Source organism: Vidua chalybeata, chromosome 4 (assembly GCF_026979565.1).
Source record: "Vidua chalybeata isolate OUT-0048 chromosome 4, bVidCha1 merged haplotype, whole genome shotgun sequence".
Classification (NCBI taxonomy): Eukaryota; Metazoa; Chordata; class Aves; order Passeriformes; family Viduidae; genus Vidua; species Vidua chalybeata.
This window is the reverse complement of record NC_071533.1, coordinates 6,508,925-6,529,579: the sequence shown is the minus strand read 5'-3', so window position 1 is coordinate 6,529,579 and position 20,655 is coordinate 6,508,925. Positions and strand designations below refer to the sequence as shown.

At 40.0% G+C, this 20,655-nt stretch overlaps 1 protein-coding gene across 1 annotated transcript in view; it reads left to right on the top strand.

Moving 5' to 3' along the window:
* Positions 1-20,655, top strand: part of ZNF827 (zinc finger protein 827) — a 100,621-nt gene that overhangs the window by 60,833 nt on the left and 19,133 nt on the right. Inside the window, exons 6-8 of the mRNA XM_053941210.1 lie at positions 1,942-2,190; positions 2,902-2,959; positions 7,489-7,592. Of these exons, the coding sequence (XP_053797185.1) occupies positions 1,942-2,190; positions 2,902-2,959; positions 7,489-7,592 (411 nt within the window). The remainder of the gene's footprint in view (positions 1-1,941; positions 2,191-2,901; positions 2,960-7,488; positions 7,593-20,655) is intronic.

Sequence of the window (20,655 nt, the reverse complement as noted above, 5' to 3'; positions counted from 1 at the left end):
CTGGAAAGATAAAGGTCAAAGGAAATGATCAAATATGTAGATGTAGTTAGGGCAATTGCAGTGCTCACTGATGGTGAGGGAGAGAAGGTCACTGGTATTGCTTGACTCTTGCCTTAGTTGGGGTCCTGTCAGTTTGTCTGATACAAAAGCATTTGCAGGACAGGGAATTAAACTGTGTGGAGCAGGAACGGAAATAGAAAGAATATTTTAAAAGCAGAGGGAGCAGCAAAGGTCAGCTTGACTCTGCACCTAAATTTGGCAGCTGGGTGCAGAGCTCAGTCTGTCAGACATCTGAAGAACTCATTTGTTTGTGGAGTTACCTGAGCTTTTGATTGGCACTGTTACCTGATGAGTTCCTTCGCTGCTCTGTGTTCACTTGCAATACACAGCATGCTATTTTTACACTTTTTAACACAGATGCAAGGTTCTGTGGTTTTATAATAAGAGAGTAATGGAAGCTTTAAACAAAATTGTAAAAAGAGAATAATCTTCTTAACAGGGCAAAAAAAAAAAGGCATTATGGTATTTCTAACTAGTCTTCAGCTGAGAAATCACTATAAAAATTTCTGAAGTCTGAGATGTATCTGTGGATAGTAGAGGGTAAAGATTTTTATCAATGTTTAGATGTGTCTTTTAAAGGTCAAGAAATGTCATAAGAAAAGATTGAAAGCACTTCATGTAAATTGTTCCTGGAACATATCCAAGTGGCATTTATCTCCTGGCTTCAATTTTTTTTTTTTTTCTTTAAGAGCTGTAGGAAGTAAGGCCACTTTTCCTCTACTCCAGGAATGTGGAGAGAGGCAAAAACCAAGGTAATGAAAAAGAACTTGGTGATAACATATCAGTCTAATTTTAGGTAGAATGCTTATGCCTTCATGATAAAGGGATTCTGTCCATCTTTTGCTGGAGGCGACAACATGACACCAACCAGCTGAGGAAGCTGAAAACATTTTTGGGGATAACCAAACCATGTTTTGATGCCTCTGAGGTCCATTGTAATATTGGGTAATTGAAAATGAAAGGCCTGAATCTTTCACACTTGGAATAAAATCTATGAAGCTGACACACTCACACATGAGTTAGAGAAGACGGGAAAACCAGAGCTAACAAATGTTGTTGGAATTATTCCTTACCTGGATGTTCCTTCTGATATTTAACTCTGTCCATGCATTTATTTATGTTCTTGGTTCTCCAGACATATTGCCCTTTTTTTGCTGTCTCTGGAGTTTCTAGAACTTGTCTTCTAAACTATGGTTTTGTTTGCTAGACCTGGGACACTGGAGGGGAAGGCAAGGAGGGGATGATATGGACTTAAGAAAACTGTTCATTAAGGCTAATGGACCTTGTAATGCTTGAGGGAATATCTGTCAGCCTTGAGAAAAGCATGAGCCCCAGAATATTCCTCTCATCTAGAAAGCTTGTGCAGGTGTAACAAACAGGTTCTTCATGTGGTTGTCTGGAATTTTCCATAAAAGAGAAAGAAAGAGGAGAAAATGAGGTTTCCTCCTCTGCCCCTATCCCCTTACTGGTACTTCTGACTGTCAGTGCTGGTACTTCTGCTGAAACAGGAATTTGGAGATTGTAAGAGGCTTTCAGTGCCTACCTCAGGAGAGCTGGGGTGGAGCTGCAAAGTTTCACTAACTAGTGTGTCATCACACACGCAGTATTCATAGAAAGTGATGTTTTTGCAAATACGCAACTGTTTTCTGCTTTCTAGTTTGCAAAATGATTTTCAAGAGCTTGCTTCTATTTATAACAGCCAGAAGAATACTGAGGCTGTCAGCTGCTTGCTTCCCTTCCCATTTGCAGGGATGCGGTACACAAATTATAACTTGGTAATTGTGATTTCTGCTTTGAGCACTCTGAAAAATTACTGCCTAATTAAATAATTATGGTGGCTGTTTATAATTTTTTTTTTTTTTTTTTAATACATATTTGCAGCCGAGAGTTTCAAGGAAATCCAGATGGTAAAGATAAAGGAAGAACCGATGGAAGTTGACATCCACGACTCGCAGGCTTCGGTGTCACCCAGCCAACCCAGCCACAACGTTGGCTACAGCACTTTATTGGGGCGGGACAGCAGCGAGCGCATCCAGAAGGCACCCGAGGGCCGTGTGCTCCCAGAGAGAAATCTCTTCAGCCAGGACATATCAGTGAAGATGGCATCTGAGCTGCTTTTCCAGCTATCAGGTAAATCCAGGGCAAACTGCTCAATAGCTGAAGTTAAAGAGCAAGATCAGATTTTTTTGTTTTGTTTTGTTTTGTGTAACCCCAAAGTTCTATGAAACTGTGAGATCACCAGGGCTGAAAACTAATAGGAACCTTCCAACCCTCACACTTGAAACACAGAGGCCTTGCCAAATGTCCCCCATAGCCTGCATATGCTTTAAAGCACTGTGGCAGCCAGGTCAGGCTCACAGTATTTCAACTGAGTTGGAAAAGCCAGAGTTCAGCTCCTGTATTTTTGAAAGCTAATTAAATAATTTGTGATGACTGCTTTGATCCCTGTAGAGGGGAATCTGCAGATGGCAGTTCCTGACCTGAGTGGCCAATGGCTGCAGGATGCAGCACTCCTGGGGCTGCATTGCCCACTTCCCTTGGCAAAGAAGGTGAACCTCATCTGTCACACAAAGGCAGTGGGACCAGCAGTGTGTTCGATGAACACTTGTGTTGCACACTCGGCATGGAGCTCTAATGCTGACATGTGGAGCTGAAAAAACCTTGTTGGGTGTTAATTTAAATAAAGTCATGCCCATTTTCTAATAATTCTGGAACCATTTACCCTAAATTACCCTGGGTTATGCTATTACTTGAAAGCATTAAAATAGTTCTCCCGAATAAAATTTGATAGAGAACATGTGGCATATGCTAATCACAAAACTCATGTGTGTTCCTCTGCAGAAAAGGTGAGCAAAGAGCACAACCACAATAAAGATAACGCCATCAGAACTACAGCCAGGTAAGTACAGCCTGTGGTTACCTACAAAGCTGCACTGTAAATAGCATTACCTCCTTTTGCCTTGTGAACTCAAACCTGTCTGTCTCCTGCAAACATGACCTGATAGTACAAATGTAAGATATTTCCATGAGTAATGGAATCCATATCTGAAAAGCTACAACTATAGATCTGATTGCTTATGGGTTCATAAGTCAAAAAGGCTCAAAGGGCTTTTGTCTGTTCTCTGATCAAGCAGTCACACATCATTTTAGGGATTATTTATTCTATTTTTTTCAACAAAAACTGAAGCTTAAAAGAAACTGCATAGTACATGCAGTGCTTGAAAGAATACCAGACTGGATTTTAAGACATGGACCAGTGTAAGAAGGGGTGATTTTGATTGTTTTCTGTCTAGCTAGATTTCTTTAGAAAAAATTCAATTTAGTATTTCTGTCATCTTAATATATTCTAGAGATGAATTTTTAAAAGTCAGACGGTAAGACAGTGCTAACAAAACGTGTGTCAAAGATTACAGTTACATTATTACAATAATTTAAATTACAGTTACATTATTACAATAATTTAAATTAAGCAGGAGTTAAAAACATGATCCTGTTGTGGCCTTTGCTGTTAAAGAAATGTGCACTTTACAGTACTATGGCTGGAAACAAGCCCACAAGGTGTTTACGTATGCATGAGCAGTAAGGTGTCCCTATGGGAAGATTTAAAGCTCTTATGCAGTAAGTGGCATCTGGAATTGGTAAAGACTTTGGAGCCCTTGGTAGGGTAGGAGGAGTAGGCAGGAATTGGCAAGGATATATTTATTTCCTACCTTAAAGTTCCCAAATTGTTGTGGATGGGTTGGAGACCGAGTGCATTGATGTGATGAAGAGCTCATTCAAAGATAGAGTAAGACCTTCTTGCCTCTGCAGCCCCTTTACAGAAGTTCTCAGTGCTAACTGGTAACAACTTGGCCCAGACAGAATGGAAAAGCATTTCAGTTGCAAAGAAAAGCTCTCTGAAATACATTGTACTTAAATTTCTAGGCCTATCCAATTCATTCATGGTAGTTGCAATAAATAACTTGTTTTTAATAGACTGACCAGCTCAGTAAATGTACATTAGGGACTTTTTGATGTTACAAGTTGAAAGATAATTCAATTGAGCTTTTGGCTTCTGGTTACAGTGAATGCTTCCCATATTTGCTAGTGTGGGAATTTGTCGGATATGCAGCCTGCACAGCCTTTCTGTGCTACTTAAAAAGTATAAGCCAGAGACACAAACAGAGAGAAATGCACATATTGTCCAGCTACTCATTAACCATGCAGGGTGTGCTGCAGGGACGGGCTGACAAATAGTTGAAAATAGATTTCAGTGTCTCATGATGTTACCAGCAAGACTGGTGTGAGAATCCAGAGCTACTTTTGGATCTATCAAAGATAATCCCAATTGGAAAGGTTGAGGACAGTTCAAAGATAACTCGCCCTTCTTTTGGCTGCCAACTTTTAAGAGGATAGCACAGTTGGCTGTTGTCAAACTTGTGTTGAGCTTTACTGAGATGTCCTTACAGTGGCTGCTACCCATCAGGGCATGAAATGCTGAGTGCCTGGTTCAGTTTCTCTGGGTGCTTTTCTTATCTTGCCTATTTATCAGCAGAAGAAGACATGAATGAGGAGATCTTAAGAGGGGAAGTGAGTCAGTCTACTAAATCCTGTGAGTTCAAACAAATTGACTTGAAAGACCTTGCCAAAAAAAAAACCAAAAAAAAAACAAAAAAAAAAAAAGCCCAACCAGTCCACCCCAAACCAAATAAACAGCTGGAAGTCTTTACTGGTGAGGGTATGACGCCTTCTCAAAAATGGAATGTGATGGAGCAGCCAGTGGAGGATAGAGGCACTTGGACTGCATTAAGAAAATCTGTGGTGTTGCACTTTGGCTCACCAGCCCACATCTGGAGTAATGACAGAAAGGCATTTGAATCACAGTTGCTGTGTGAAATGTGCTGACAGCTGCAGACAGCCAAGGTGAGGTCAGTGTTGTCCACCTGTGAGTAATTGGGAAGCACAAAGATTTAGCTGTGTCACTGGTGAGGCTTAAATCAACAAACCCCAGCAAGATGGGTACACAAGCACTTTTTGCTGTCTTATTCCTTATTAACATTTCTAACTGTCCCCTATCTGTTGCTGTTCCTCCTGTGAGTATTCCTGGACTTTGCCAGCATATACTTCCATGTGACTTTGCTTAAGCAGCCAGAACTGGCAAGGATTCCTCACAGTTCAGTGGCTGTGTGAGATGGTAGAGCCTGCCATCTGTGATGAGAAGACAGAAAGGGGAGAAGCGAGTGATCTGGAAGTGAGTACGCCAGCGTAAGATGCCAAGATAAGTTTCTTTCATCTAGAGAACAGTGTAGCCATGAAACTGGAAAAGTGCAGCCAGAGGAAAAATAAAAAATATCCTAAAGCTTAACCTTCGTCTGAAAGGACTTTACAGTGATTGAGGACAATGTGTAATTTCTTGCCATGAAGCAGGAGCTCCTCCCTCCACATTTTGCACTGGGAATTGGAGGACAGATCTGCTGAAATAGAAATAACAACAGAGCCTCCTCTGAAGAGACTCTGCTGCCATTCTAGAGGAAGGCAGAAAAGAGGTATCCAAGGATGGTTCTGTAATTCACCAGAGGCCAATGGAGGAGAGGGAAATCCTTGGGATATGACATGATGAGGCCTTCAACAGCACCTGCTCATGACCTATGGCCCAACCTGAAATAGATAAGCCCTGCACCATCTATTTGCTTAGAACCAGCAGTGAGCAGTGTCCCGGTGACTGAATTTAAGACACAAGCAGGAAAGCCAACATGGAAACCCAAGTGGATTACAAGATTTTGAAGAGTTACAATAGTAATCAAACATTTTTTTATTGCTGTTTTTCTTTCAAATCATTATTAAACCAGTGAGAGGAATGTTGCAATAAATCATGGTGTATTTTTATACAGTGTCAGTCTGTTTTGTATTATGTCACCCCTGAGTGGGAGTGTGAGTCTTGGAAGAAGTTAAGTTTTGTACATGTGTGTTGGAGATGTTTTGGTTTATCCTGGTCACTTGTTTTCTGGAGTATCCTGCATTATTCAGCTATTGGCATTCACCAAACTGTTCAGGCTTGGGGCAACTTCACGCCTTCCCCTTCAGCACAGCCTAATGCTGACTGCTTATGGATGTGTTCAAACTTCTGTAGAAGTACCAAAATATCCCATTAACTGTCAAATAGGGAACAGCACAAAAGGAATAGTGTCCAAAAAAACTGAATAGGAAAGTAAAACAATGTGGTTGCCAAAAGTGTTTCACAATCAAGTCAACTAATTACCAATAAGTTTCCTTGAGGCAGAAGAGATCTGACTAAGAATGCAAGTGACTTGGTGGAGACACCTTGTTCACTCTCTGCAGAAAAACTGCATGAGGGAAAGCACAGGCAAGTGATGCCTTTTGGACAGAAACTTTGGGTATCTGGACTGGTCAGGTCAGCTTGGGTGCTGTTGGCAGGTGCTTTGAGTCTGGACTACCTGCTGTGCAACACCTTGTGAGGCCTCATAGTAGGTCCTTTATCCTGAAATGATTCTTGGATTTTATTCCTGGGTAAGAAAAGGCTGCAGAAATGGTCTGGCCTCCTGTTCTGCGCCTTTAAAACACCCACTGTACACCAGCCTGTTAAGGATCCTCAGTCTGGGAGAGATCAGATTTAAAGTGATTCTTACTTTGCTGGAAGAAATTGATAGTTTGCATGCAGGTGGAATACATTCCCTTAGAAAGCATTTTTCCAAGAAAGACTGTAGTTTTCAATTCTGAATTTTTTTATGTACCTCTTGCTGATGTCTGTCTGTACTGCGGATAAGGAATTCTTATTTCTGTCATGATCTTTAATTGAGCAGAAAGCAAATACTTTGATAGAGATGCCATTTCATTATTGAAATTAACTTTATTCTGCCTGTTAATTAAAACTAAAGCAAAATATTCTTTTTGGAATCATGTAGCTGGTAATTTTTATGCTTTATACTCTTTGGGATACACCCCTTATCAAATTCATGGAGGCAGTTTCATTCATGGAAGGCCATGTCAGAATAGAAATATTCAGCATCTTAACCTAGTATTTGAAAAGTTCTTTTTTAAAGATGACTACTGTATGCTTCAGATTATTAAATAATAATATTTTTTACCTTTCCTGATTGCCCTCTCCAGATATGACAATGGAATGCAAATTTTTGAAATGTTAATTTTAATGATCCATATTGTAATGTGATATAGCAAATGTGAGATGTTGAAATGTACCTAAAAGCCTTTTGTGAAGTCTTCACTTTTCACTCTGAAACGCAATTTTACCAAAGCACGCTGCCTCATGGTCTGCCTATTTTTCAGCATGAATTCTGTAAGTGAAACCGTTTCTTTAACAGGATGGTATTTCTTACAATATTAAGATGTTGAGGTCAAAATTCATATTTACTTCTTCTTCTGTTAACTGCTGTTTTCTTTTAAAAAAGACATCTTGTTTTTTTCCTATAGCCCTTTCTTTTCTGAAGACACATTTAGACAATCACCATTCACTTCCAACTCAAAAGATCTCCTGCCCAGCGAAACTACTGTTCATGGAAGGACATCTGTACCAGGTCAGATACCTTTTTCTTCCATTACTTCCAAGTAACAGATATTTTTAAAATTTTCTTACTGTAAACTCCACCAGCTGACCAATGCTCTTAAAATATGGTTTGCTTTGTCAAAAGGCAGCTATTTCTCCATTATAATAAGTGCTTGCTATTTAGAAGAAAAAGAGAAAAGTTAAATATTGCTGGAGCATTTGTGTTAATAGTCTTTAGGCTGCTGTTTCTATGAATTGTGCAATAGTCTATAGCAGATTAAATTTAGCAATATCAAGAGAGGTGAGGATTTTTTTTGTGTGTGTGTGTGTGTCTACCACTGTACTGATGCTGAATTACTGTCTGCTGTTCTCCTGTTCCTGGCCATTTCCATCTCCATCTCTGGAGTACAGATGAAATGTTGGCAGGACATGTACCAGGGTGGCTGAGCTTGGCAATACAATTTTCCTGCCTTTAGCAGTAATTTAGAACGTTTCTGGAAGGATGTGGAGTTCTTCAAATGTACTGAAAAGCCACAGTGTCTGTGGGTGCCTTCCCACTGATTTTCTGAACTAGTTGACAGGCATTTTTTGTCCAGATATAGCTTGGGTTATATTCTGCATTAAAATGGAAAATACAGGCATGTAATACTATTCAAGGTCGCACTGAACACATGCAAAAACTTGATATGTGCCTTCATTGTTCTGCTGCAAAATAATTCGTTTGCTAGTTCACTGCTATCTTTTCTTAAATTAATAGCTCTGGGGTTCTAAAGGTCAGTAATTACACAGTCAGCTGTAGGGGGGGTTATTCACCTTTTCTTAGCAATCAATAAACTTTTGGGCACGTTACTGCTAATTTTCAGCTATAGACTGTCATTTAATTTACAACTTAACAGACCCTTCATTTTTTTTAATGCTTGAATAGTCATTTGACAGCTTGCAAAGTGGCAGATGAGGGTGAGAGCTAGATGCTGTCTAAGGGTAAATATGCATAGCAAGAAGGAAAAAAAGATTTGTAGGATAAGGACAAGGGTCTCGAGGCTGTGCACAGACACACTTCTTCAAGGAAGCAGTGGATTCTGTACCTCCTGGTGAGGAGAACCAGATCAGGTGTGGTGCTTTCAAGTATTAAAATGTAAACCAGGTTAGCACTTTCAATCCTGGCTTTTGACCTTGGCATAACATGGAATATTCATATGCCCAGATGAAAGATGAGAATTCACAGACTTCTCAGGCAGGGCTCAATACCTCAGAGGACATGGCCTCTAGCAGCAAGACTCTTACATCATACCAAGATAAATGCATAAGAATTTTAATTCTCTCTAAGACTTCACTTTCAGTGAGGCCACTAAAAGTACGGGTGGGTTTTGGTGACATATTTGATCTTGTGCTTAAAAGATGTAAAGTATCTTGTTGGTTAGATCATCCTGGAGTGTTAGAAAGGCTTCTGAGGAACTGGGTTTTCATATGTTTGTGCTGCTCCATAATCTGTTTTGTGGAACCTTGATAGGTCTGTGTATTATAATACATATTGCTCTGTGGTTATAAGAGTCTGATATATAATAGTAGCAAGTATACTGAAAATCTTAAAATGCCAGTTTCTGCTACATTTTTATTTTTGGAACAACTCTTATCATTCCAAATATGTTGTTTTTTCTCAGCTTCACTACAAATTCTTGGGTCTGAAGTGCAACTTCACAGTAGCACCAAGAATGTGATTTAAATTTGCAATCAATTACAAATATTATATTCATATAAAGGAGCAGCAGAATACCCACAGGTAAATTTCCTATTAGTTTCAGCCTTGCAAGAAGAAATAGCCTGTCTACTGCTATGGATAACTCTGAAAACATCCCTTCAAAGAGCAGCATTAAGGAACAGAAACAAACCATTGCGTAAGGCCTACAGAAAGTGTTACGGAAAATGCTGTGGAAGTGTGTATGTGGTCTCCTACATAAAAATGCTTTAGCTTGAGATTTGTTTTGTGTTACTCCATCCCTGAAACAGGACAGTAAGAAGTAGAAAAGAGCAGCATAAGAAAAGTCCAGTGGCCCTGGTGTAACCCCATGTACATGGCTGCCACTTCTCAAGTGAGCACCAAAACGGGCAGCTGTGTCCCCAGACTCCTGCCAACTTTCTGTCTGCAGACTTTTTGGCACCCTAGCTGCAGAGGAATTGGGAAAAGTGACAGGAACATGGGACAGTAGGATATTTCGTGTGTCAAATTCAATTCTTTTCTGTACTAGGTAACATTATGCAATCTTATTCATTACCAAGCTCCATCTTAAACCCCATCATCCTTATTATTTTTATGAGGATGCTGTTTCAGAAGCTCACCCCTTTGAAGAACTGGGACCACTTTCTTTCCAGCCTGAATTTATTCACAGCAAGTTCTACTTTTGTTATCTCACCAGTGCTGTCCGTCAACTTTGATAATTCTTCTTCCTTGCGATGTTCACCATCTGATGTGCCATTCCTTACATTCCTCTAATCCTGCCTTCATTTTGAGAAAGTGAGCCAGCCAATCTTCTAGTCTCTTTTAGTACGATAGGGTTTCCATTTCCTAGCCTTTTTCTGCCTCTGTTTAGGGGCATTAATTTCTGCAAATATGAGTAGTCAGAGCTATATGTGCTCTTTCATAGGAGGTTTTATCTCTGACTTTTTCAGCAGCCTACAATCTTCTGAGTGCATATTGGAAATGCCTCTCCTGATTAATCACAGCTTTGTAACTAGAACATGCTGGTGTCTCTCTTGCTGGTCAAATAGTAACATGTTTTTATTTTCCTTTATAATTTCAGCTGATGATTTCAGCATGCAACAGAAATTCCTGTTCCTACACTCTTAGGCATGTGACCTTGTAATTTGAATTGTTTCACTTGTTATTGTAGCTCTCAAGATTATTTCTTTAGTACTCTGAAATTTCTGCATATTGATATTGCTTTCGTTAATGCAGTTCTGTTTTGTTTGGGGGTTTTTCTCTGTGTGTGTGTTGAAGCTCCTAAAGAGGATTTTTAAGTACAGTGGGTCCAAAGTTCAGTCCTTGAGACTTAAGCTTAGTGGCCCCCTCAGCGCAAACCACTTCACTTTATAGCCAGTTTATAAGAAAATTGCAAATTCAGGTCTTTAAGTGGCAGAGCACTCTTTGTAGGGAGTTGAGTAGATAAGATTCCCCATGGAGTATGAAATAATTAGGAAAGAATATTAAAAGATGTGTGAATGTAATGCACTGATCAGGGCATTTAGTGGAGGGGGAAAATCTTAAATAAATAATGATATTGTAATGGATTCAGCCTGAAAAAAGTATGGAGTATTCCTAATCAGCAGCAGTATCACAGGCAGGAGAGTTGATTTTAATTCAGTTATCCAAGAAACTAACAATGAAATCTCCAACAGCTGTCAGAAAGGGACTCATCAGACTCACACAAGTCATGGTATCTCCCTGATAATCTGTGGTGAATTCTTAATACTCTGAGAAGGGAAGACAGAGTTTCCTAGGGTATATTCAAATTTACTGGTTAGATTTGGGGAATTGCTTCTCTCACTTTTTAAGGTATTTTCTATGTTAATAACCATATTATTATATTGCACTTTTCTGTATTAGTCTTACTGTCCAAATAACTTCATTTTTACTCAAAAATGGAAATAAAATCGTTTTGATATCTATATCAACCAAACACACTTTGCTCAAAAATTACCATAGTATCAAAGTAATATCTATCACAAAGTCATGTGAAAACCAATTCAATAATTTCAACTGCTCCCTATAAGAATGTGGCCTCTTTTAATCTAGCAAAAGGTAGGGAGAAGAAATTAATTTTTTTTTTCAAACAGTCACTTTAAAAAAGGACATTTTCATCTTCTGTTTTATAAAATTCTTCTTTTGACAGAATAGTTTTATGTCAGACTATATAGTTCAGTTCAGATCACTGGATAAATTAAAAACTTGATCTTATGCTGCTTTTTCTGACCTGTAGTCAGTCTTTAATGTACTTTAATAGTTTTCCACCATCTCATTGACTCATTCTGTAGATCAAACCTGCCTTCATGGAAGCCAGATGAGTGATATTCATTATTCCTTTTCTGGATGGTTCATTAATATTGGGGAAAACCTCAGCCGTGGCTTTTTGGGATTTTTTTCTCCATGTATATCTATCTGTGTGTAGTATAATAATATTTCATTATTTTCTCTCCTGTTTATCAAGGACCTGGTATTCTTCAATTCCATTGACCGTGCCAAATATTGAAACAATCCCATCTGTAGTGGATTAATTTTTTTTTTTTTTTAATTCACCTTTTTGTGAGAATTTAGTACTCCTTGCAACACTGTAATTTTGATGGTGGTAAATGAATTTCACATGGCTCAAATAAACTTTTGGAACTGGAGGGTGTAGGTCTTAGGGAGTTGTAGTCTAGGAATACTCCACTCCTTTTAAATTTTGCCAGCTTAATTTACTGGTTGTTGGTTTGGTTCAGTGAGATGAAGCCAGTAAAGCTCCAGTCCCTTTTTGAAATGCATCAGAGCCTGCTCTGCCATGTGTGTCCACACTCTGCACTGACCTGTAAGATGACAGACAGGCTGTGCTTCCTCTTCAGGACTGTCCAGAATCAGTAGCATAGTGCTTAGTTCAGTAGAAATTTGGAAACGTAGAGCAAAAATTTTGCATTTTGGCAGTGTCAGTTGTTCTTTTAGTGATAATGTAATTAGTGGGATCAGCCCATTTTGATGTTTCTGGATCTAAGGTAATATGTGGAACAAAGATTCCAGTATGTTTGGAACTCCAGGACTATTCTGCAGATGTGCAGGTTTCTCCTGTTATTGTTCATACTCACACTGGCCTTGTCTCTAGAGCAGTAATTCCACTGTAATTCAAAAACACTAAAGGTGAAAACCTGCCTGCTCCCAGGGCCTCATCTTTGCACATTCTGCTCACAGCAGTACTAACACCTGTGTGGCCACAGCAGGGGAAGTAGTGAACTGATCTCCTTTTTTCCTCTAATAGTGTGTGGGAATGGTGGGATGCAAGCAGGGCGAAGGGAGGCTGTATCCTTCAACCATGTGAAATTTCAGCATTTGTGTGAGACTGGCGTGCCCATGAGCACATTTCTTCTTGTTTATTTTCTTGGTACTGTAGCTGGAAAATACCTTCTGGGGGTTTAGAATTTTAGCTTGAATATGATAAATAATCACAGTGGTGGTGTTGTGCAGATACTACATTCTTTAGTATGAGTTTGCATGTATCTTCCTGCCTAATTCCTTTTTAAAGGGGCTTTAAGGCCAGTATAGCTCTTGATACTGTAATTTTCTGTGACTCTAAGCATATAGAAAGTAGATAGCAAGAGCTTTTTTGGTCCAACCAGCAGAGGTGCTCATATCCACTATTTTCTGGCAGTATTTGTGCTCTGTTCTGACTTCCTGTACTCTGCAGGAAACTAAATTTCTGCAACCTTCTACAGGAACCAGCTCTGAATTTTGGGTCATCACCATGAGACCGCTGTAAGCACACTGCAAAATAAAGGGATACCTTGAGGGTTTGATTTCTGTGTGTGGGATCACTGCTGCTTCTGCACCCTGGAAAATACCCTTAGGCCTTAGGGGACTATGAAACACACGAACCCTGTGAATTTCCACTGAAGTGACCAGCAGTGAAATGTTGGCATTTAAATTGCCCTTGTGTAGCTTCCCTGCTATGTACCCATGGAGTTAATTAGAATGATTCACACCTTCTTACTGTTGTTTGCTTACATCTGCCAAAAAGCCTCTAACTCCACATTGTGGGTAATCCTATTTACTGTAGGAAGGCTTTCTTAAAACGTTCAAATGTTAGAATTTGTAAATGAAAGCCAGGGCTTAAAGAGCATGATTACAAGCAATTGATTTTGAATTTATTCAGGACAGCAGAACCCATGGATTATTATTTTTGAGAGAATCACAGAATGGATGAGGTATGAAGTCGAGTTCCAGTTCCTTTCTCAGAGCAGAATCATCTTGCTGCTCAAGGCTATGTACAGTCAGGTTCTGAATATCTCCAGGAATGGAGACTCTGGACAGTCTCTGAGCTAGCTGTGTCAATGTTTGACCTTGCTCACCATAAGAAAAAATTGTTTTCTTATGTTTAAATGGATTTTCCTTGTGTTTTAATTTCTGCTCTTGCCTCCTCTCCACTGGCATCACTAAGAAGAGTTGTTCATCTTCTTTACTTCATCTTATTTCACCCTATCAGGTATTTATCCAGGTTGGAAAGATCCCACTAAGTCACCTTTTTTCCACAATGAGCAGTCCTAGTTCTCTCAGGCTCTCATTGTATGACAGCTGTTACATTCCCTTAATCATGTTTGCTGGACTTCAGACTTTTTTGAAAGCCTAAAAGAATATTTCAAGACCCTGGCAGCTGTTTCTGTCCCTGTGACGGAACAGCAATTTTTATTGCCAGTGTAATTGCAGTGGGGGGGAGTGCACATGCACGTGAATTGACTTACACAGTGCTTTTTCTCCACCTTGCTTTGTCCCATTATTAGCACTTATGATCATTTTATCTGCTTTCAGTTTTGGTCTGAGTTATGAGCTCTGCCCATCCAAGACATTGGATAGCCCTTTCAGGTTTCCTGATGATGGGAGTCCCTGACCCCTGTTGGCTTCCTGTCAGGGTAGAAAAGTGAGAGTGGCACTTAATTCACTACCAAGGCATGTTCTATCAGGCACTTGGTCCTGCTGTTCATTTCTGTCTTAGAATTTCTGTGAAATGTGCTTGGGGAAAGTGGTGCTGGAAGCAGATGCCACACAGTCATTGCTGCCTTCAGGGCACAATTGTAGGTACTCCCTAAGCTGTGCTAAGTCTGCCTCTCTCAGTCCTCAAAAGCACCCTTTTAATTTTATTTTTCTTCTGGTACTGGTCTGGGAGTAAGATTCAACCAAATACTCTTCTTTGTGTGTGTACACATGGGCATGCAAGTGTATGGCTGTGTAAAAATCCATGCAGGTGCATGAAAAAGGATACTGGAGAGATGTCCCTCTGACAATTCCAACCTGTGTGACAGCTTTATAGATAGTAGGAAAGTTTTGGGTTTTTTTTGTGGCAGAGTGGCAGATTGATTTTAGTAACTGATTTGAATTCCTTATCTCCCACATGCTAATTCTTCCCACAAAAAGAGTGACTTGTGGGTACAAGTGCCTGATGTGAGCTCTCTGGAAGGCCAGGGACTGTCAGCCACTGGGGTGGCTCTCTGCAGTCTGATAGCAGGAGACAGATAGCGGGCAACTTGTGGAAAGTCATTCTAGGAAGGTGAGATAGTTGGACTGCTATAGAAGTGGGCTGTACTTGGCATAGTTCTCCAAAGCAAGACAGATTTTGCAGAATTTATTCAACATAATTCAGTGCTGAAGTGCCTGATAGCGGCTGTGGCACGTTTTCCATCTATCGCACCCTGTCTGCAGATCCCCGTGCCCGCCTGCCTGCGTGCAGCCTTCTCCCTGTGCACTCAGCTGCCTTGACAACCACTTTGCACCACAGCCATCGAGCAGAGGCTTCCACATTTCTGGTTCGATCCATGGGATCGTAACCAAGGCGGCTTCAACTGATTGCAGTGTTTTCTGGATCTGCTCCCAAGCAGGATTTGCATCTCCTTCATGTGTGGTACAGATCTGTGGTGCAGCAATAGAGGCTGTCTCCTGAGCAGCCACAGAGTTTTCATTAGTAGCAGAGTCTCCTTCAGAGCTGAAAATATAATCTATTATGCAGAACAAACAATTTCAAATCAGCAAATTTGAAAAGAACATGCTCAAGCATGTATACAGTGTGTTCTGTGGCTAAAGCAGGACAAGTGAAATGTGCAGCACATGCATCGTTGTACATGTCTTAGTTTTTCTTAATCATCAGTACTTACTGGGCAGGCAATGTGATCATATCCTTCTGAGCATCCCATGAAATTCCTGGTGAATTGGCCAGTCTCTCAATACAGGCTAAACAACAGGACTTTGCACAAATTGATGTGGCCACATAGATTCCACTTCTTTTCCCTGTGAAGTCACTACACTAATTATTTTGCCAATTGTTTACAGGACCTTCAAGATGAAAGGTGTGAATTAAAACAATCAGAAGAGTTCATGACTAATGGCTGTCTTGAAAGGTGACATGTATCTGAAAATTTGTGTTTCTTGTTTTACTATGGGCTGCCTTTATACAGGGTAAATCTTATTTTCCAGTACCATGCCGTGTTCTCATACAGGCAAAAATACTCATTGACATCTCTTATTATTTAACTTACCATAATAAGTTTGCTGAGTAATAGTTACTCAATAGTAAGTGATTTTTGAAAAATTGCTGCCATAAATACTCTTAACCAGATAACACAAGTGGAGGTCAAATTTGAGAAGGGTTTTTTTAGCAGCTACAGTCATTGGAAGTACTTGGTGAGAAATGTGGGACTTTGTCTACCATGTGTTATTCTGGGAAGTGAATTTGGGACAGCACAGGGCTGCCCTGCAAGTTCTTGGGAGCTGTCTTCTGATGCAGGTGATAGAAGACAGCTTGGGGGAGAATGACACAAAGTTGTAGAATTAGTTTAGGGAAAGGGAGAAGGGAAAACAGCAAAATAAAGCCTGTTGGCTTCAGGAAGGGCAACTGGAACCAACTTGGAGATGTGTATGGAAAAACCTAACAATAGTTAATGACCTCTGGGCTTGAGTGAAGCTTCTGATGTGTCCTCCCACAATATGCCCACGGTGAGCAGGGAAACTCAGGGTAGGTACAGCTCTAACTAAGGGTGAAGTCAAAGCCCAGGGACCACGTGGAGTCTGCAAGAGGCTGTGCTTGCTCTGGCATTCATTCATTTCATCAACGTTGTGGATGATGGAGGAGAAAGGATGTTTGTTAAATGTCTGCGGCACACCTCGCAAGGAGGTGCTATGAGCACTTCAGAGGACAAGAACTAGAGTTCAGGCTTACCTTGAGGAACTGAAGAAACTATGAAAAACAGCAGCCAATGCAGTGAGATCAAAATCCTGTGCCTGGGGGCATGGAGAAAGGGGAGGGATGAATACCCAGGCAGTACAGCTTGAGGCAGGGATCCGGACTAGTGTTGGTCAGACACTGTGTTTAGAGGTAGCATTGCAGAAAGGACAAACATCTGGCTGAGGTGTTGGGAATGTTGTCTGTAAGGCACATGTGGTAATTCTGCTATGCAGCTGGAGCCCAGAGTTCAATTTTGGGCTCTGTAATCCAAGAACAACGTGGAGGAGATAGCAGTGGTCAGAGGTTTAGAACACATGAGCTGTGCACAAAGGTTGAAGAATTTTACTAATTTATTTAGTCTGGAGAAGAGGGGAGCTATGATAATGGCATTCAGATATGTAAAATTACAGCTTTGAGAGGGAAATAATAAACTTTGCCTGTGTTCATGTGAGCAGAATAAGGAATAACTAGATTAAATGACAGCAGAGGAGACTGCAGCTAAACACCAAGTGAAACTTTCTAGCAGTGGGGTGTTTTTGCACTGGCACAACTGTCAGAGGAGCCTCTGGAGCCCCTGTCACAGGAGGGCTTTTTAAAAAAAATTAGTAAGAAAAGCATCTGTTGGGACTGGTGGGTAAGTTTGGTGAGTGACTGATGTGCCTCTCTGTGTGGGAGAGAAAAGCTGGCCTCGGGGAGTCCCTTCCTGTTCTAATTCTGGGATATAAATTCAGTAACAAAGCTACAGTGGTGATTGAACAACCTCCTGAAAAAGATTTGATAGATGAGGCATTTGGCTTACTGATATTCAGCATGCTGTGGTTTAGAATCTGCATCTCATTCAAACCTATCTCTGGTTTCATATCCTCTTTGTCTTTGCTAATATCAGAATCCTTTGTAAATGTAAGCATCTGCACTGAGTCAAATTGTTTCCCAAAGATGAAACTTTTCCAAATACGAGCTCAACTTGAAATAGAATGACGAATTTTAAAATTACTTTTTTAGCTCTGCAAAAGGAATTGGAACACATCATTCCTGACATTTCTTTTTAGAGTTACCTTGAGACTCTTCAGTCCTCACCTGTCTTACCTTGTACAAGTTTGTCTTCTATAACATTTGTCTGCCTAAGAGTAAATTAAATGCAGAATTCTTCAGCTGTTTGGACAGATGGATAGATAGACATAAAGAACATTGTTTAAAAATAATCTAAGCAAAGCTGAAAACAGGTTTGGGGTTTTTTTCTTCTACAATGTGATTTCATTCTGAGTACAAAATTGCCGTTATTTGTTGCTGAGTGTTTTAGTTGAGTTTGGGGCAGTTGTGGTGCTCACTGGTGCCCTGCAAAAGCAGAAGGCAGATGGGAGAATTATGCAGAAGGAGGGGATGGTTTACAGGTAGATGCATTTGCTGGTGATAGGAGAGAGAGCAAGGAGAGACTTTAGTATATTAAAAAGAGTTAGTTAAAGGCCTCAAGGAAATGGCAGATGCAATGCTTATCACTTGGGGAATCTACAATAAAAGCAGCAAAACCACTTTCTTTCACAGCAGCAATCACAAGCACCTTGGGAAAGGTGGCTCTGGCCAAATGTTTGTAGTTACTTGTTCATCCAGTGTTAATAATTTTGTGTTAATTCACTCAGCTCAGGAACTCAACCTGCATTTGGTGCTTTATTTTATTTTTATCCCCCACTGAAGTTTCTGCTCATCAGCTTCTTCCAAGTACAGAAGATTTTGCTTCACCCCAAAAGAGACAGAAAGCTGAAAAGAAAAATACAATCTAAAGGCCAATTTGTCTTTATTTGTATCTGAATGCTCGATGGGGAACTACTAGTGTTAATCTCTGCAAAGTGCCCTAGGTGTGTCTATTATCTTCTCTTTAGAAAAGAAAAACTCGCATTTCCCGTGGACTTGCAAGCAGAAATTATCACATTGACAAAAACTAAAGCAAAAAAGGAACATTTGTATGCCCCATAATGGTCCTAATGTGCACAAATATTTGAGTGATTTTTTAAATTGTTTCTTGGAAGTGTGTCTTAAGCAGAATTGTAGGGAAAAATTTAAAAGGTAGAAACCTTTTGGCATTATGGAAATTAATTAATTTTGGTTTAAAAATAGCAATAGGAGCAAATTATACTTTCATAGGTTCATAGGAACTCAGTGTTGGAGCACCCAAAGGAAGTGTTGCAAGCAGTGTAAATGCTTGAGATAGATGTGAGGGCCACCTGCCTGGGAGTAAGTTAGAGGAAACTTATGTAAGTTTATTATGGCACATCTAACTATTTTCATGAATATATTTTCAGGAAGAAATGAAATTAAATATATTATGCAAAGATAAGAGAGCACATTACCAGGTTTTTCTCTGACAATAGATGCAGGATTTAACTTCAGCTGTTATTTCTAAACAATGAAAAAAGTAGTAATGGTGATAGAGCCTTTTGCTACTTCAAGGCTCAGTTGTTCTCGGCCAACAACAACCAGGTAAAGATTTGAAAAACATTTTGGGGGAGCAGATTTGTTGGTGCCTCCTTTGCCTTTCTTGAAATGTCTCAGCACCCTCAGTGGAAAAAAAAAAAAGTAAGGGATTTTTCATCTGGGCCATATTGCATTACTTCATGTGCAGCCACAAAACCCAGCTGATGTTCCCTGTGATAACTGTGAACGATGGAGGAGCTCTTGGAGCCATGCAGTGAGATAAAGGGATTCTTCCAGGACTGCTATTTCTCAACCAGCAAATTCACCGCTTGGGGAGGGCCTGACTTTGCATCTGTTGTGAATTTTACATTGTTCTAGTCTTTTTTGTTGTGTAAGGGATGCAGTTACCACGAGTCAGTCCTGTTTGTGCTTTATGCTATAGCAAGGCAGTGCTAAATACAAGCTGGGGAAAAGAGAGGTTGTTGCCCAGCATTATCCTCAAATTGATGCCATGATGTACACATTGCACAAGTAGTTTTCAAGTAATGACTGCAACATTATTGTAGCTTTAGAGTTCCTTAAAAATCTGCAACTTCAGCCACCTTGCACTGAATTTACTGGATTTTTTTTCTCCTTGGTTGTTTCTTAAGTTTTGAGTTTAATGCAGAGAATAAAAGCAAATCCCAGAGCTTTGTAATGCAGATGAAGGTTATCACAAGGTATCTGATGGTTTGCTCAGAAGTCTTCTGTTGTAAAAGAGAAGTGAAAATAGGTGTGAGATTTGATGCAAAGGTAGAACGTGGGAGTGGCTTTGTGTTTTAAAGTCAGATGTTGTAGTCCCAATCTTTTCTTTGCCCTGACTTTCTCCTCTGCTTCTGATTGTCCATTTTTGACCGATGGGCTCAGTCTTAGCAGTGAAGGGGGCTTCACTTTTTTTTCCCATGTTTCTATATGGAGTCAACTTTAAAGTTCATCTTTTACCTGTTTTTACTCTTTTCCCAAACCCTGGCATCTTTATTGTTTCTCAGCGATCTTTTCAAGTGCTGCTGTCTGTTGTGCACTTGGACTACTTCTGTGCACAATATTAATGTTTCTTTTGGTGGGCTGTGCAAGCACTTCAGTGAAGTATTTCCAACTTTGATGGCTGCTGTTTTCAGAAAGAGCAGCTTAAATACTCTGCTACTGATAGATAAAATCACTTGGGTTCTTCCATATCCAGGATTTTAAATTATCATAACATGACTGCTTTTTATCAAGCTCCATAGTAACCTTATACATTTGCAAAGCTTTAGAGGGAAAAAAAATAAGAGCATTAGTTGGTAAAGTTTTTCTATTGGACTTTTTCTGCTTCCTCTGTGCATTTGTTCTGTCATTCAGATGGATTATGTGCAGATTTTTGCGGATTATGAAAGAAAGAGGACATGACTCCCTCACATGTGGAACTAGAGTTTTCTATCTGCTCTGTATTTTTGTGGGGAATATAAGAAAATGTTATGCCTAGAAAGCAACTGCTTATCTCAGTTAATAGTGGATGAGTCTGCTCACAGTAAAAGATACACCCTTAACCAAGATCAGACAGGATGCAATGATGCAGGGGGTGACAAATTAAGACTGCAGGGCCAGTCAGGATCTCTGATACCTCAGCTAAGTTGAGAAATATCTTACTCAGGAGCTACAGTACCTGGAAGGATTCCACTGTTTATTTTAACTGACTTACTAGAAATAAGGATTCTGGCC